We start from the raw sequence: 15962 nt of genomic DNA on the forward strand, positions 1-15962 counted from the left end.
GTATTCTGAGTATCGCAAACTATCCGTCCCCGCTTTCTCCCAGGTCTACTAGATGTAGTTTGTGGGTGCTTTATCCCAGAGCACGTTTATGGCGGGGACACTCGGTCCATCGCGCCATGGAACAACATGATGTTATGTCCGACAGGTGTTTCGTGAAGGGGGTAATGCCTCTAGGAAGGAGCTAGCAGTCTTGTCCAATCAAGGGAGATTTCTAAGGGATACGCTTAAGAGATAGAGATACTCGTACCGTGACGATAGCGCAGGATATAATGTCGATTGTACGTCGGCCATGGCAGATGACATTCATCATGGGCTACTAGTAAAAGTATGGATATAGACCTGATCGTGAATCTCATACACTTTTCAAGTTTATTCGGATCCACCTGTTAAGTCACAAGAAATGAACTTGGTTTTGAAATAAACCATACAGTGCTTATGTAAAATCGAAGAATTGGTGCCATGGATCTGCTAATGCTTTCAACATTCGTTTTAGATAGTATTATCATCTAGAAATTGGCGTCGATCGAAAGAACACGACCCATTGAACCCATCCGTGTCGTAACTCCCTTTCCAATCAAGAATCACGGTCATGGTCCCAATGCCGTTTGCAAAAGCTGCATCAAATACCAGTCAGAATTGCGGCTTTAGAGCTTGCATTGAAGCTTGTGGTCACGGCAGTATCACTAAGGTAGGGTAGACCTGTTATAGTCAAGTGGCTGAGCCTCTCCTCAAACTTGGCCCGCATCTACGTAACGGTCATACATTCCGACAGAACCAGGCCAAATGTGGTGACCAGGCTCAGCGACCTTACTGTGACAGGGCAACCTACCCCAGAACCACTGTCGATGGGCTTTTGTGCACTCGCCGGATTTCTGGGCACTGAAGATATCCCACAGCCGAAGATCCCGTAGGTAATAGAAAGTAAACTTTTTTTATATCAATGCATTCCATATTGTGTATTGGCTAGTCGTCTCATGCACAAACGCATTTCTCAGCCTAGAATACGTTTCTGGAGGTGCGCCTTTTCCAGTTCATATTGAATCTCAGTGTACGAAATTACTGCATGTATTGCAGTTGTTGATGTTGGGCCTTTATTCAAAAGAACCAATGCGCATGTAGAACGTCTGTATGCCATGAATGTAGCTAAGTATCAAATAGGTTTATCAAAGATGAACACTCGAATCCCAGCGAAGCTTTACGTACTTGTTCTTTAGAGTAACCAACTCATAGTTCTTTGGGAGGTCTCTGCAGTGACCAGCAAGCTTCCCATATTGGGTCAATATTAGTAATGAATTTGATTATGCTTGAAAATAAAGAAGACTAGACAGCCAACTTCTCGTCGGTGAGCGAAGAGATGGAAGAAAAAGTGTTCATCAAACCCGGAGATGGTTGTCTTTATACCTCTATTGATGACGCTAGACTGATTAAATGCTATTCGATATGAACGCGAGGGCGGATTGACCGGATCAATTCATACATTGCAAGAGTTATTAGATTCACCCTTGACTGCAGGCAAGGGAGGCCGACCAGACATTCAAGTCAACGAATTACAGCCATGGTGTTGTCGAATGTCCCCTGACAATGGCTCCCTTGTATATTGCGCACTCTCCTACCTGATCGCACCTCGTTAGTGCATGGAATCTTTGTCTCATAGATATTCCTAATGATAACGCTTTTCGTTATTGATGAATAGTCACGGTTTCCATGTTCACATACATGGCTCACATGCTCTTGGAGCTATAGTGGTAAGCCTACATGGTGTGATTAGCACAACACCCTGGTCCTAGCAGATTAAACACTTGGTAAGTTTGACCCTAGTTGGTGCAATTTGAGGCTTATAGGATCTGAGTCCATGTCAAAATCAATGGGTGTGGTAGAATCAGGGGAAATCCAACGTTGCGGATGCTACAGCAACGGTTATATTCGTCATATCGTATTTTTATGCAGGGAAGAAACGACAAACGTCTCATATAAATAATATGTTGGGTGCGGAGCAAGTTCTGTGTCGTTAATATGATATTGCCTATCACCAGAAACTGATTCGCACATGCATACAGTGACATGGACTATAAAAGAACACCAAAATGCATAGTACCCTTTGAAACAGAGTGCATTACATGTAGAAAAAATGCTTCCAACATAGCAGAGCTTCATTTATGAGGCTACTGGCAGTTTACCTTTGCAGATGGAAAGTCGCAGCACGTAAAGACATATTGCGTACGATCATGGAACAGTCCCGCATGTCGAAGACCACACCGAACCGAAGCAAGGTTTGCCATTCGTGAGATATGACCGACGATGTGTGTGAAGAGACATGTTAAACACACTTTCAAGCTGGAATAGCTAGGTAAGCCACTTCATAGATGGTGCAGATAGTGAACAAACCACGCCTTCAATATGAGCACTTATCGCATGATGTTCTATCCCGTACCATAGCAATCTCAATTTTAGTGCTGTGAGATAAATATCAGGAGCTAGGGCAACACAGTGCACGGAGTTGGAATGGTTACAAAACTGACAATAGTAAATTGTGAAAACAGCTGGAAATAAGAGGCAGCATTGGCGACACAATTAAAAAACTCCCAGTACCTTCTCCATCGCGATTTTTAACTTCGTTACATCGCAATCTAAGCTGTCGGAAACGCCTCAGCGGCCGACCGAGGCAGCTTCAAATTTTATGAAATCAATCACCATCATTCTAAACAAGCGTGGCTCTCCGAGTAAGCTTGTCCCATCAATGTATCTACAACTGTGAGGCTTAAAAAAGTATCAAAAAGGATAGCCAAATAGCGGCACTTCTTGGGAAACAGGCTCAACCGCTGCATTTTTCAGTCTTTTGGCTGCCAAAAGCATTGACATATTGCTTCTTCTCCATCAGGCTGGGTTCCGTACATCATTATCAAGGCAAATTTGTCTGCAAGTAGCACAATGACTTCACATTCTCCATAAAAGGCCTCATCGCATCAGCTCACTACTTCAACAAGATGGTATGCAAATGTCTTGGCAGGTATGCTTCAGTTCCGTTTGGCCATGGCAGGTTTGCGATTTGGAGTGATTTTAAGGACTCCTCGAACCTCTCGCTTCAGTCAATGCACGGGTCACCAACGGTCGCCAGGGTTTTTCATCCTCGATCTACCTGTCTGCTCTTCCCCATTCAGGTCACAAGGGATTACAACATGTTATCTGGAGGCCAGGATACAATGTAATATTTCCTAATAATTACTCCTAGCATGCGGACGCAAAGATACAAAGGACGCTAGAGACTGTAACAGTAGCTTTCGGGCAGATTTCCGATTGGTTGGAAGTCAGGTCAGTAAATGGTCATTCATTGCCCTGGCGACCTGGCTTAATCCACGCTGGCCAACTTACCGTCCGGACTTTTCATCCGCAAAGCTTTTGTCTTCATCTTGATTTGGATCTTCCATGACAAGGGCTGTACTATTGCTGTAGAGGACTAACCCTGGTAGGCCAATACGGTTCTCGTTTGTGCCGCCCATGGTTCCTGCTTTCTACTGCCACTTCCATTCGTTGCTGATGTATGGAACCTCCCGTGTAAGCTCACGCAGATCTCGAGGACATTCGATCCGGTGTAAATATGAGCGGCAGTCTATATTACACAGACCATACCTCTGAACCCCGAGAGCTCGAATCTTGGAATAAGATCCTCAATAACCCCCTCCTACGTCTGGATAATTCCGAAGCCCTTTTACTACACGATCCAACTATAGTCCCTCCCAATCCACCTTACTCGACGATCAACCCAGTCCCACAAGCCGACCTCTACCAAATGCTATACCACTGCTTCGGGAATCTAAGTGGGAGGGGGACAAGATCGACGATGAGGATCCACCTAGCTGTACCCACCACGTCATACAACGGCCGGTCACCGTCAACAACAAGACAAGCCCGTGGTGAAAGACACGGAAGAAGACCCAGTTTTAGCCCTAAGCGCTTACTGGTAGAGATTTTTTGAAAAGAAGCTACTGACTGTCCCTAGACAGAAGGTCTCTCGCAACAAAAGGGCCAGGGCTAATAAAACTGCGATTTTTGTGTCAGTCAATGACCGTTCTCAGCGTGGTCTCACCAAGCGTTTCAACAAGACCGACATTGTTTTTACTGCCGTCGAGAAATAGCCCCGGATGTGGTCGAGTAACTTCTGTCGGGGCGAGAGACTCACGCTGAGGGACTCTTTCAACTCCTAGAAGATGACGCTTCTCCATCCGCTGAACGGAACGGGGAGAAGAGAGTTAAATCCTCCGTCACAAACAGGATGCTTGATAATCGCGATGCCCAGCTAGGTTCTGAAGAAAATGCATGTGGTGAGCACCTAATTTGGAGACGTGTGTATACCCTGATGAAATGTGATTCAAGTGCATGCCATTTGGAACCCTATATTTTGCTGGATCTAGTAGGGAAAAAGCATTATCAAATCCGCACTCAAACAGTCAGAAGGTTGGTTACCTGCGACTCCAGCACACTACCTTTCTCGGCTTGCGCATGCTGGAATCCCTGGTGGTTCTACCAACGGCGGCACTAGATGGGGTACAGGGCCATGCTATGACAACAAGGGCAATTGTGCCAAATATTTCACTGTTGATGAGCTGTGCTAGTGTTCAGAATTTATCGGTAACCCACCTATTATGTCGACTGTACGTGGTCTGCTCACCATCCCACTAATGGATTTACCGTGAATACTTTCTTCTTAGACCATTTGCTCCTTCACTGATACCACTACTAGCACCACGGCAATTTCCACTACTTACACTCCCGCTCCAACAACAATTTCTTCTGCCTTCTAATTGTGATGGTTCCAGAACCAGCGTTTGTACAGGTAGAAGAAGTTGTTGTTGGAGCGGGAGTGTAAGTAGTGGAAATTGCCGTGGTGCTAGTAGTGGTATCAGTGAAGGAGCAAATGGTCTAAGAAGAACATACTAACCGTCAAAGCACTGCCGGGCCTGGAACGCCTTATGAACCTATCAAGAACAGTTTTCCCCCGTCCCACCTTGCGGGGGTTGACATGAGAGCGCCGAATGAGCTTGTGAATATTTACTTCCGGATAACTAACTAATCCATCCTAGACTTTGAGTCATCAGAGATCCTACCAATAAAACCATAGCGTGCGCCCATGACCACTCTGCGTGTCTCTTTGAACATTGTGTTTGCTCTCGCGGCAAAATGTCGCGTATTACTGGGTCATCCTCTGGGAAACGATGACGACCACATATTGTGTCTTCCCAATGCTCAGGGGCTGAAGATTGGAAATTTGACGTTGGTGAACCATCCCGATGTATAGCACACCATACCGATCGACAGCAGGGGCAGGTAGAAACCTTGGCTGCTTTCTATATTGTGTCCATCAGTTTATTGGACAGCTGTGTAATTGTGCCGCCATAGTTACTGCCCATTAGCAGCATTCCTCGATTGCCTAATATGTGAGATTCCAGCTCTGCGCAGATAGTTAGTATGGCGGAAAGATTTCGACTAATTCTAGGGCTGGGATATCTGAATGGGTCCACTTTCATGATTATTCATGAAAATAACTGATTAAAGCGTCTAAAAACTCACGAAACTATGTTGCCGCACTTCAGCCACACCTTTTATTCCGTAGGCCAGCCGAAGAGTAATACCACTGACAGTCTCTTTAGCCAGCTATGTTGATCTACCATCAATATTACCATCACCGCTATGGTCATGATATAATCTGGCCCTGACCGCACACTTGCCACTTCACGGTTACGTTGTAAAGAATTCATCATAGTCTCGGTTGACATAGCCCTGTGCGTCCGAAGGGTCTACGGCAGTCCTACGAAGTAAGGACCTAGTGGTCTTAGGTTTGTAGTGGAAGGCCAGATTCCGTGGAAGGAAACTCTGGTGGCCATTCAAAATGATGAGAAGTAACAACCAGATAGCCACTGCAGCAGAACTAATCCTCACCGGTAAGCTGTCAAAGAAGGTTCACTTCGCTGGATGAGAGAATGGGGCCGCCAAGGACAGATTTCCAAGAAGAAAGCGACGACAAAGAGCAGAATGCGTGGAAATAAGCAGATACATCAGAGGATCTGATCTAAGAATATCAAAACTGTGAGATTTATACTTCAAGTGCGCCAGATGTATTGTTTCAAAGGTTGTGTTAACTCAATTAAATAATACCAAAGTCCAATACAAATTTCCTATCGACAGAGGGTATTCAATGTAAGAACGATAGGAACTCCTTCTATAGACTATTTCGGCACTGAAATTTAGAGATGGTATAGTGAACTTATTACCAGATACTACCTTGCATTGGATGACCTCGGTATTCAAGGTGAATAGCCCTACTTACCTGGTAGAGAGAACCATGTCAGCTAGCCCAGGCTTTGTGGCAGTACAGGAGATATGGCTCGTTCGAACTCAGATACATCACTATCAAAGCTGCTTTGTTCCGCGAAACTTGCTATATTTGAGCCATTTTGCTTGCCTGATCAATGAGGCACGTATTTGCCAGATGAAGTCTGGCTTTTTCCATGATGCAGGTTGCGGACATACGTCATCAAATGGTGTTTTTGGACTAGTCTTCGGCAGGATTTTCAAGGTTGATTAGTATAAGAATAGGGTTAACTCCTAGGGTACTTAACTGGGGCTTTCCTATTGTTAATCGTTGGCGTATCTCATCTGAGCATCCAGGTGCGTATCAATCATCCTTAAGTGAATAAGTTTTCTATTCAATTTCGCAATTTATTGACAGGGAGAGAGCAAATACAGAGGAAGAATAACGCTTATTACGCAAAATGTTTTCTATCGGCCGCCTCGATGAACTTCCCTTCGATTCCGGTACGGCAAAGCCAAGGAGGCCAAGTGAGCCTTTCGTGCACAAATATGTGATCTTCAAGGAACCTTTAGAAGAAGTCCGCTACTTTTTGTCCGCCGACCCTCCAGGTGCAGATTCCGTGAAGATCTACAAGTCGAACCAGGTCACAATAAAAAGACGGACCTCCCATGTACCTTGCTGCAAGGAAAATTAGCCCTGCATCATTAAATACTCCCTGCTAAACACGAATTCCACACTTAGCAATGAAATGCGGGAATACGACGACGGAAATGCCATAACTCTTGATTCTCCTAGCGATTACTGACAGCAGAATACATAATACAACTCTATTCAGAGGTGTTGTATCGTGTGGCTATTGCTCAGTACTCAAGATGGAAGCCGTAATAATCGGAATACCCACGCCTCTGACCGCCATGCATATATACACACGCTACCAGTAATTGTATGGAGCAGGGAGATAGTTCACTGTGGATGCGAATAGATCGTATCAAAGAGAAGGAGATCATATAGAGGCGTGATAGCATATAGAAATGAAGTGCCGAATATTCAGCCGCTGCAACTGATATCAAGATCGAAGCGTATCCACTGTGTCATGGACTATTGAACGAATCATAGGCGAGACGCAAGAAAAATGCGCAGATCTTTCCATATTTTCGATATTTTGTTGCAAACGGCTAGTCCAGTCTGAGTCTAGGCCAGCTACATATTAACAATCAACCTTGATATACTTCTGGCTTCAATCAGTATGGCCAAGACCAAAATGCGTAACCGTTGAGACATGGAAAGGTGCTGTCCGGAGAAGTTCGGAACACAGACAATCGCTACGAGAGATTCCAAGATCCTCCACATCATGAACTAATGGGCAGATTTTCTTGGTATTCAATTAGGGCCTCATCAAGATCGGCCACAAGAACCTACCGTGTTGAAGACAGAGGAGTGACTTACATGGACGTGGTTATGAAGTCATCTCGACCGGTTCCGCCACATACCAGACCTGTAATTCCAAGTTCAACGCTGCTACAGCGTTACAAATCTCAATCCTGACCATTAATGAGCTCTGTTTCAAGGCTCTAAGACGCCATGCGTTGCTTGTATGGAGAGAGAGTGGTCCGCCGTCTTTGGTGCATGTCATTGTATTAGTAGATATTACACGACATATACCAGATTCTCCGTAATCAGTCACAGGGGGGCAAAGAAAGTCTAGATTTTAGCCAGACTGCGGCGGCTAAGAAGAATATCAGGGAAAAGTAAGCTTTCTCAACAAGAAGATCAGCGCGTAATATGAATTCTAGGCGTCTAGAGTACAAGGGCTCTTACTTCTTATCGCAGTCATGAGATTCATATGAGGATTTACTAAGATGCCTCACAGACCAACAGAGGTCCCTAATGTGGCGGCTCAAGATGAACGGAATTACGGTCTCCCTGCGACTGAGTCACACATCAATTATATGCAGTAATGAACAAAGCTTCCAGGAGTGAGGAATTCTTCAGGCTTGGGTTCGTTCTAGGCTTAGGCAACACCGTGGGGTGGAGGCAGACGCATTGAGTAGATCAAGTCGAAGACAAAAGAGAATTTCACAAAAAAAGGTAAGATCGTCGCTAAGATTCTATCAACCAGTGGCAAGAATATTTAGCGTCGGTTTAATGGCGCATGTTGTGCTAAGATTAGTAGTAGACAGAGTAGCCTGCTAATGTAACATAACTTCAATTCGGTAACTTACATTCCGACCAATAGGCTTCGCCACCGAAAAGATCGGCATTTTCGCACAGCGGAAGGTAGTAACGGTTAAAGTGCATTCGCCTACTAGCAGAAACGTAAGTGGGCAGGTATCATGTTACAGATACAAATGATCCGTGACTAGACCCCGGCCTGGTACATTGATTTCAATAACCGAGAGGTACACAAGTACACTCATCCAATGGCTTAATATTGGTTTTTGGAACTACTGACTAGAATGGAGTGAAATTTTTAAGCAATTTTAGATACTAAGTGACTTCGTCTCTGTAATTGTAGCAGATGCATGGAAAGAGATGTGAATGCGTGATTGGATGTTCAACGAGCTCACCAGATATCCACACTAGAGCAAGTGGGGTGAAAAAGAAGTTCCTCTAACTAGATCCGTATAATCGGCAGTACGACCTTGGCAAATGTTTTGTGGGAGGATAGTGACAGGCAGTCTCTCTAGCCGCCATGCCTAAAAATCTCTATTAACCTTACCTCAGAATTCTGAGGGCCATGTTCAATACAGAACTTGCAAAGACTTGAGGTTCCAGGTGGTGCTCTAACGGGAGAGTCTCACGTACTTTTCTGTTGTCCTAGACTTAGACCGTCATTTCCCTTGGGCTTTCGTCTGTTGTCTTCGTTCCGATGAAGCTATGCACTGGTGAATCTCTTTATTATATAATAGGCGAACTGTGACCTCCTCTTAATTTCTGATCAATTTGTTGGACGATGCCGAGTTACGCTCGCTGGAAGCTCGCATTACTTCGCTTTCAGCGGAAAGTAGTCATTACAATGACCAGGTACAGGATTTCGTAGAGAGATTCAGGAATCTACTATCTGATACGAAAGACAAGTTCGAAGAAGCAGAAAAGACACGGCAATCCAAGAAACATAATGTGAGACACAAACAAGTTCACTAGGACCGACTCAAATGCGGGACTGACGGATTTACAGAACAGACATCCATTCGTTTTAGTGCTCCTGGATGCAGATGGATACCTTTTGGGCTTTCACTGCGTCCTCGGGGGTAACAATATTCAACTAATTGCGCCAAAGTTTCAAGATCGCTGTTTACAACGCGGAAGCGAAGGAGGAGTTGATGCGGCACGTGAGCTACGCGATAGAATTCATGATCTGATGCTCTCTAATAAGCAAAAGCGGATCCAAGAGTGCTAAATTACGGTTCGGACGCAGGCAAATGTCCTTGTACTTTCTAGAGCTTTGGCCCGAGCTGCCGCGATGAAGACCAGGCACTTCTAGAATTCACCACAGCCTTCACACGAGCGTAGGATCTTTTCGACTTCGTGGATGCAGGTACAAAGAAGGAAAGCAGCGAATTCAAAATAAGGGGTAGCGAAGGCCAGCTCAGAGTATAAGTCTTAGGGAAAAGAGTATTCGCTAAATATGAAATTATGAGTAGAGATGTTTCGATTATTCACCGGAATCGATCAGTGCCACCATATATACTTTGGCGGATGTCACGACGTCGAGTACCTCTCTATGTTAACTACATATAAGGGCAGGAACAATCTGATATCTCTCCTGAAAGCTGGTTCATTTCATGGAGATTTCGAAACTTTAGACCTTTCGATTGCGGAGCTGCCTTCTGTGTTCAAGTCGACTCGCCTAGATGCCAGAGACCACAAGGCGAGGCTGGAAAAAGGCAACCTGTTTCTTCCCCAGGGAATTCCACCTCAGCTGCTGGCTGAGAATTCACAAAACTTATCGGTGTCTCAGAGCTATGACTTGATTGATGCTGACGTATCTTTAGCGCTTGGGTGATCTCTGTGACAATCGATCCAACACTCTGCTTGCGACACGCTCGTCCTCTCCTCATGTGCAAGACTCTTGCGCGATCTGTATTTCCAAATCACTGGTCACTAGTCATCCGGATGATTTGTTCTCAGTGAATTTACCTCGCAGATCTTCGACTACAGAAGATTACATACTACTGAACAGGCATGGAAAGTGTCTAGATTTCTTCTGCCCAAGCCCAAATGAAAAAGCTCTTAGAGAGTATCACCAGAGAGTTGCGCAGCAGAAAGTCTGCAATAGCTACCAAGTTACTAGCAGTTACACAAGAAAGAACAGTCCCTACGATCACGGTTTTGTTTCAGGTGCGGTTATTGAAGTCGCAACGCATATGATGATTCAATATCCATGCGCACAACTTGGTGCACGCCGATCGAGAAGATTTTTCTTTGGTCATCATTGTCAACTCGCAGGCTGCGGGTCCATAGGTATATACCGGTGCTGATTCGATAATTATAAAATAAATCGCAGAGTGATGGGTATGTTGCTTTCCGACGAAGTTAATAAACCTGTGCCTGCCAATCACGCCATGATGACAAGCACAGCTAGGATAGGAGTTATAATGTAGTAAAATCAAAGTTTTTGCTGCATACCTGATTACACATTTAACCGATATTTATTAAAGGTCAATCATACACAAAGCCCTCATACTGGCTGGAAAAGAATAGATATCAGCTGGGCTTTTGAAGATTTTAGACTACGGATTAATGGTCAATTTTCTTTCTTTCAGTACCGTACCACGGCTCGCCATGCCTTTCCGGCAGGACGAGTGGTAAGAAGGATTTCCCTACAACCAAATCGCTCTGTGCTGGCCAGGGTTGAGTGTGACGGTACCCATGCATTCCGTATGAGATAAATAGCGAGAAAACTTAAATAAGGTCTATATAAGACACGCTATTCCTCTGTCCAAGTCTCAACTTCTCTAGTTACAACTCAGAGGCTGGTTTTATTTAGCCGTTTCCGATATAGTCGATTCCATCATGTTAGATCTTGGCCCGCTGGACCTTGCAGTTCCTGTCATCGTTCTTATTATAACAATCGTATACCTATTTATTACTTTCGTTGTCTTGTTGAGGAACCTCGAGCTGTCGCAATTGATTTCACGACACGCATTCCGGCAAGCCTGGTTCGAGCGCTGTTGGGTGTTCTTCGGTTCAGCATCGAAGCCGCTCTTTGCCAAAGATGTTGAGGCAACGCTTGATGAAGCCCGTGGAATCGTTCTTGACATCGGAACCGGTTCGGGCGACTGGTTATATCTATTAGCGCCACCAAGAAACGAACATATATTGACGCTCATACTCCTGGAACCAAACCGTAATTTCCACGGAGTCCTTCGGATGAGAGCGGAGAAGTTGGGGCTGGCTGGAAGATACGAGATTATTGACGGTGGAATTAAGGACCTAGAAAGAATAGGTGTTCAGACAGGAACAATTGACACAATCACCACGGTTCACGTGCTGTGCAGCGTCGAGGCACCGCAAGCTTTAGTCAAGAGGCTATACGCGTACTTGAAGCCTGGAGGACAGTCGCTTGTATACGAACACATCAAAACAAGGAACGAGAAATCGTTACCGGCGCATTGGCAAGGTGAGTTGGTAGAAGGAGACCCCGCCACTTTGGGTTGTTTGAAAGATGCTCTACTAATAAATTCATAATAACACGATCAATATCGCTTGGCCTATTTTCTTGGACGGTTGCACATTGACACGGAACACAGAAGATTTCCTGTTGCACGCTGGCGAGTGGAAGTCGGCAGATCTCCGTCCTGGACCGAAGGAAGGACGGTTCAACCAGCTACCACATACGGTTGGAAGACTTGTTAAACGGGGTTCCTAGTCCCAGAAGATTACCTCAAAACTAAGGAGAAAGAAACATGGTTTCCCAACAACATGATGTCGAGGCACGGATATTTGGTCGTTGGCTAATAGCATTACCTATTTTCATGATTTCTTAAAAGGAGTATTGGATGAATTTCCGTAGATATGTTTTTTCACAACATTAGAATTTGAGATCAAGCTAACACCGATAAACTTGAGATCGCTAACGAGATGTTTCACGAAATAGCTATCGGCCGGGAATCGTGTTAGGAAAGTAAATCTGAAATAATGTTGCCACTGACTCAGAATAGAGGCCAAGCTGTGTATCGCATGTCTAACTGCAGGTGGACTCCAAGAGTCAGTGAATGGATGTGGATACCCATTACGACTAGCAAAAGGTTGGTGAGTTTGGAGCTGGTAGCGTGGTACAGCGGTAGTCAATCACCCGGACGTATCTTTTGGGGACGGGATAGTCGGGGCCGAAGATAGCTCTAGTCCTAGTGGATAGACAAGATGGGATCACCGGCGAAACACTCAGCGGGGAGAGGTGAAAAATGTCTTTACCGAGGCTGAAGTCAAGACCCTTAGTTCCCATTGCAGTCTACACACGGCTTACTACGTATTCAAAGCATTCAGCCGGATGGGTCGCTCATCATCATCCATATTGGCACTTTTGATAATGCCCATGGTCATATTGAATCTCAGATAATGCTGGCCAACTCAATATCTTTAAGACCTGATGGTTTCATCGACACCAGCGCAAGGAAGCAGGAAAGGGAGATCTGAATCGATTTTCTCTATCTAGACATGATGATGAAGATGGATCTAGAGAAGAAGAAGGAAAGGGAAAAGAGAAAGACCTAAATAGGTCTACAAGACAAAGAAGCGCTGGTCCTGGAAAGAACCATCAAACCTGCAGAGCAATCTATGCAGGTGTAAACGGGAGGACGCATGACCAAACGACCGAGTAGTCGAGGTCAATAGGGTCGAGTCATCAAGACCAATTACATACACATCAGTGGAAATTTGTCGTTTGATGTCGTGGAAAAGTGGAGAGTTTCATTACAGTGACCTCGGATTGGTCCATTTCCTTCCCAGATTTTGTATGTGTTTGTATGTAATATGCGGGTAACCTTTCGACATCGGTATGGTCACTCGAATACCCGGTTACACCGCCATGGGACAGCTCAACCTGCCCCTTTTCCATTCGTTCGAGTCCTTTCCTTTCTTCAATCAATCAACCTTGTCTGTATGATTCCGATAGTTCTCATTCGTCCATATGCATACTAGCCTATACCAATTCAACCGGTTTTGATATTTGACAAGATACAGAGGGCCGTATTATTCTGTTTGTCTTTATGTCACGAGCCACTGGGAGCCAGTGCCCGATTTTGGTCACGTGTATTACGGGACCTTGACGTGTTGACATCAGGAACACGGGGAAGGCTTTTCCAGCTTCAAGCTTTTTGTGCACAGCTTGTGGCCTAGGCAAAGTGAGTTTAGACCTTGCCTCAGTCCCTCACACCAATATTGCAGCTGTAAACATTTAATGTAGCTAAGACCGTCTACTGGTGAAATTATCACTTATCGCGTAGCCTGGCGCTGTGCCAGAACTCTGAAGGGTGAATATTTTCGCTGTTCCTCTGGGCGGGTTATACAGTCCACTTTCGTGGGCTGCACACTCTCCGGGGCATGGATTTTATCTTGCACGCACCTGATAGGTGTCGTAGGATCAACGTGTCGGACGGAATCTCTGGTCTTGGCCTAAATATATATTCCTCGTCAGGATTATGTAGATCATCGCCGATATCTTCACCACCCAAGTTGATGATAATGTCGTCTAACTCTGGCTCCGCGGTATCAACATTTTCATCTGATGGGGTACGAAACTCATCGAATGGTATTATTTCATCCGCATCTGGTTGAAATGCCAGCTTTTCAACAACCTGATTATAACGAGGCTTTAATTCAGGATCCAGTAGGTTACTTCCTGTCTGGGCTTGATCAGCCTGATTTTGACCAGATAGTCGGCACCCAGGAAGAACAGTACTCTTGATGTAACAGTTCTCAATAGTCTCGTTGCTGACCTTTGTTCGTCACGCTTTCGTTAACCACCGTAGCGTGTGGTTCAGACTCATACGTTCACGTGGATCGATGCTACGATCTAGCACACTTATCATCCTATACATCTAGCTCTTGCGATAATAATGCTTGAGGTTTTGGATAAGATCTAGGGGTTGGTAGATAGATGTGGCGTTCGCTGGAAAGAAGACTAGTTGAATATTAGACGGTGGTGGCGCCTTTTGAAGGGCTATACGATGTGCACTGAAAGGATCTATCATTAGAAGTACACGTGTCGCATCTAAGCCTTCTTATTATAGCGCCGCTTACATCTGATAGAAGCTAGATTTATACCCCTTAATGCGTGAGGAGTCTTTGCAGTTCTAATGATCTAGAGAGGCAATCGATCCGAACCGGTCGCAATTGATGCGACGACGATAGTTGTCCTCGTCTCGTCTCTTTTCTGGCTAGGACGACCTTTAGATGTAAGCCCACCATTAGGCATACGACGCTGGTAGAGGCTAGTATTATATATATTATAGATATACGTAGGCGCATATTCATCGCAGATAACCTGGATCGCTTTTATCCTGTGATGTATCGAGTCCGCCACCGAGCAGCCTCACTAGAATAGGTATGCTATCTAATAGAATGCCGACTTTTGAAGCCGGTGAACCAGCTATTGCTGAACATAGGTATAGTCTGATCTTTGTATGTCGGCATCTTCTTCTACTATTCTGCAGCCTTAAGAGGAATCAAGGGCCTAGTTATAGGAAACCCCTTCTCGGCGTGTCGTCGTTGTCACTGGAATAAAGCCTCATCTAATAGCGGCTAGTGTGCAGTAGAATTCCTCGATTTAATTCTAGCTTCGCTGTTATCTAGGTAGCTATACTGAGATGAAAGGGTTCGGGAAACTGTCGTACGATCGATTATTCGGCTAAATTTCTCATGAAACCATGCAGCATAAGCTTTCTGGGTAGACTTAGGACGTCTCTCAGATGCAAAGATACGCAGGGCTTTTTTCTGAGCATTATATATAGTCGCATTCGATTGTTTTGGGTAGGCTAATTTCGCTGAAAGGGTGACCGAAGATCGCACCGAAAGGGTAGGGGAGCGATAACGACGGCGAGGTAGAATTATGAATTGTGATTGGCCAGATATGATGAGTAAGCGAAGATGGGGGAAATGAAAAGTGTGCAGACCATGAATGGTGCAGCCCACGAGAGTTTTATATGTAAAATTGGGGCAAAACTAGTCCAGGTAGGAAAAAGGTGTGTAGTTGACAAATGTGTGCAACTCAGGGGCGCGCAGCCCATGAGAGTTGACTGTATATCATTAAGATTACTGTGCGAGGGTGGTGCTGTTTAGGAACAAAGCCGTGACAAACCAGTGTTGAGTTTCATCAGTCTTCAATGCTGCTGAGGCTTTGATACTTTTCTAGTCATTCTCTCTGAGACGCTCTAAGCCTTATGTGTCAAAAGTGGACAGTTGAGAAGCGTGTAAAGCACGCTTCATGAACTCGAAAGTTGAGAATGTTGTTACCACGACAAATCTATATATTGCCATTACTGCCGTACCAAAATCACGTTGTATATGACGAAGTGAAATTCCCAGCTCTGTAGCATTTTTCAAGTTTGCGACAAGTCCAGTGATAACTAAAGAGAGCAGTCGGTTTTCATGCATGCTATACATGCCAATGTTCCCTATCATTCAGAGAGAAATGCAAAAGCGAGAGGATTCA

General features: G+C 44.9%; 1 protein-coding gene across 1 annotated transcript; it reads left to right on the forward strand.

Annotated features, from left to right (window-relative positions):
• Positions 1-11323: 11323 nt before the first annotated feature.
• Positions 11324-12179, forward strand: N7496_009112 (class I SAM-dependent methyltransferase; the record flags this gene model as incomplete). The annotated part of the gene is made up of 2 exons (XM_056702031.1): positions 11324-11930; positions 12061-12179. The coding sequence occupies 2 exons, from the start codon at positions 11324-11326 to the stop codon at positions 12177-12179; spliced, it is 726 nt and encodes a 241-aa protein (XP_056554094.1).
• Positions 12180-15962: the final 3783 nt, after the last annotated feature.

This window comes from Penicillium cataractarum (genome assembly GCF_028827025.1).
Source record: "Penicillium cataractarum strain IBT 29864 chromosome Unknown utg000007l, whole genome shotgun sequence".
Classification (NCBI taxonomy): Eukaryota; Fungi; Ascomycota; class Eurotiomycetes; order Eurotiales; family Aspergillaceae; genus Penicillium; species Penicillium cataractarum.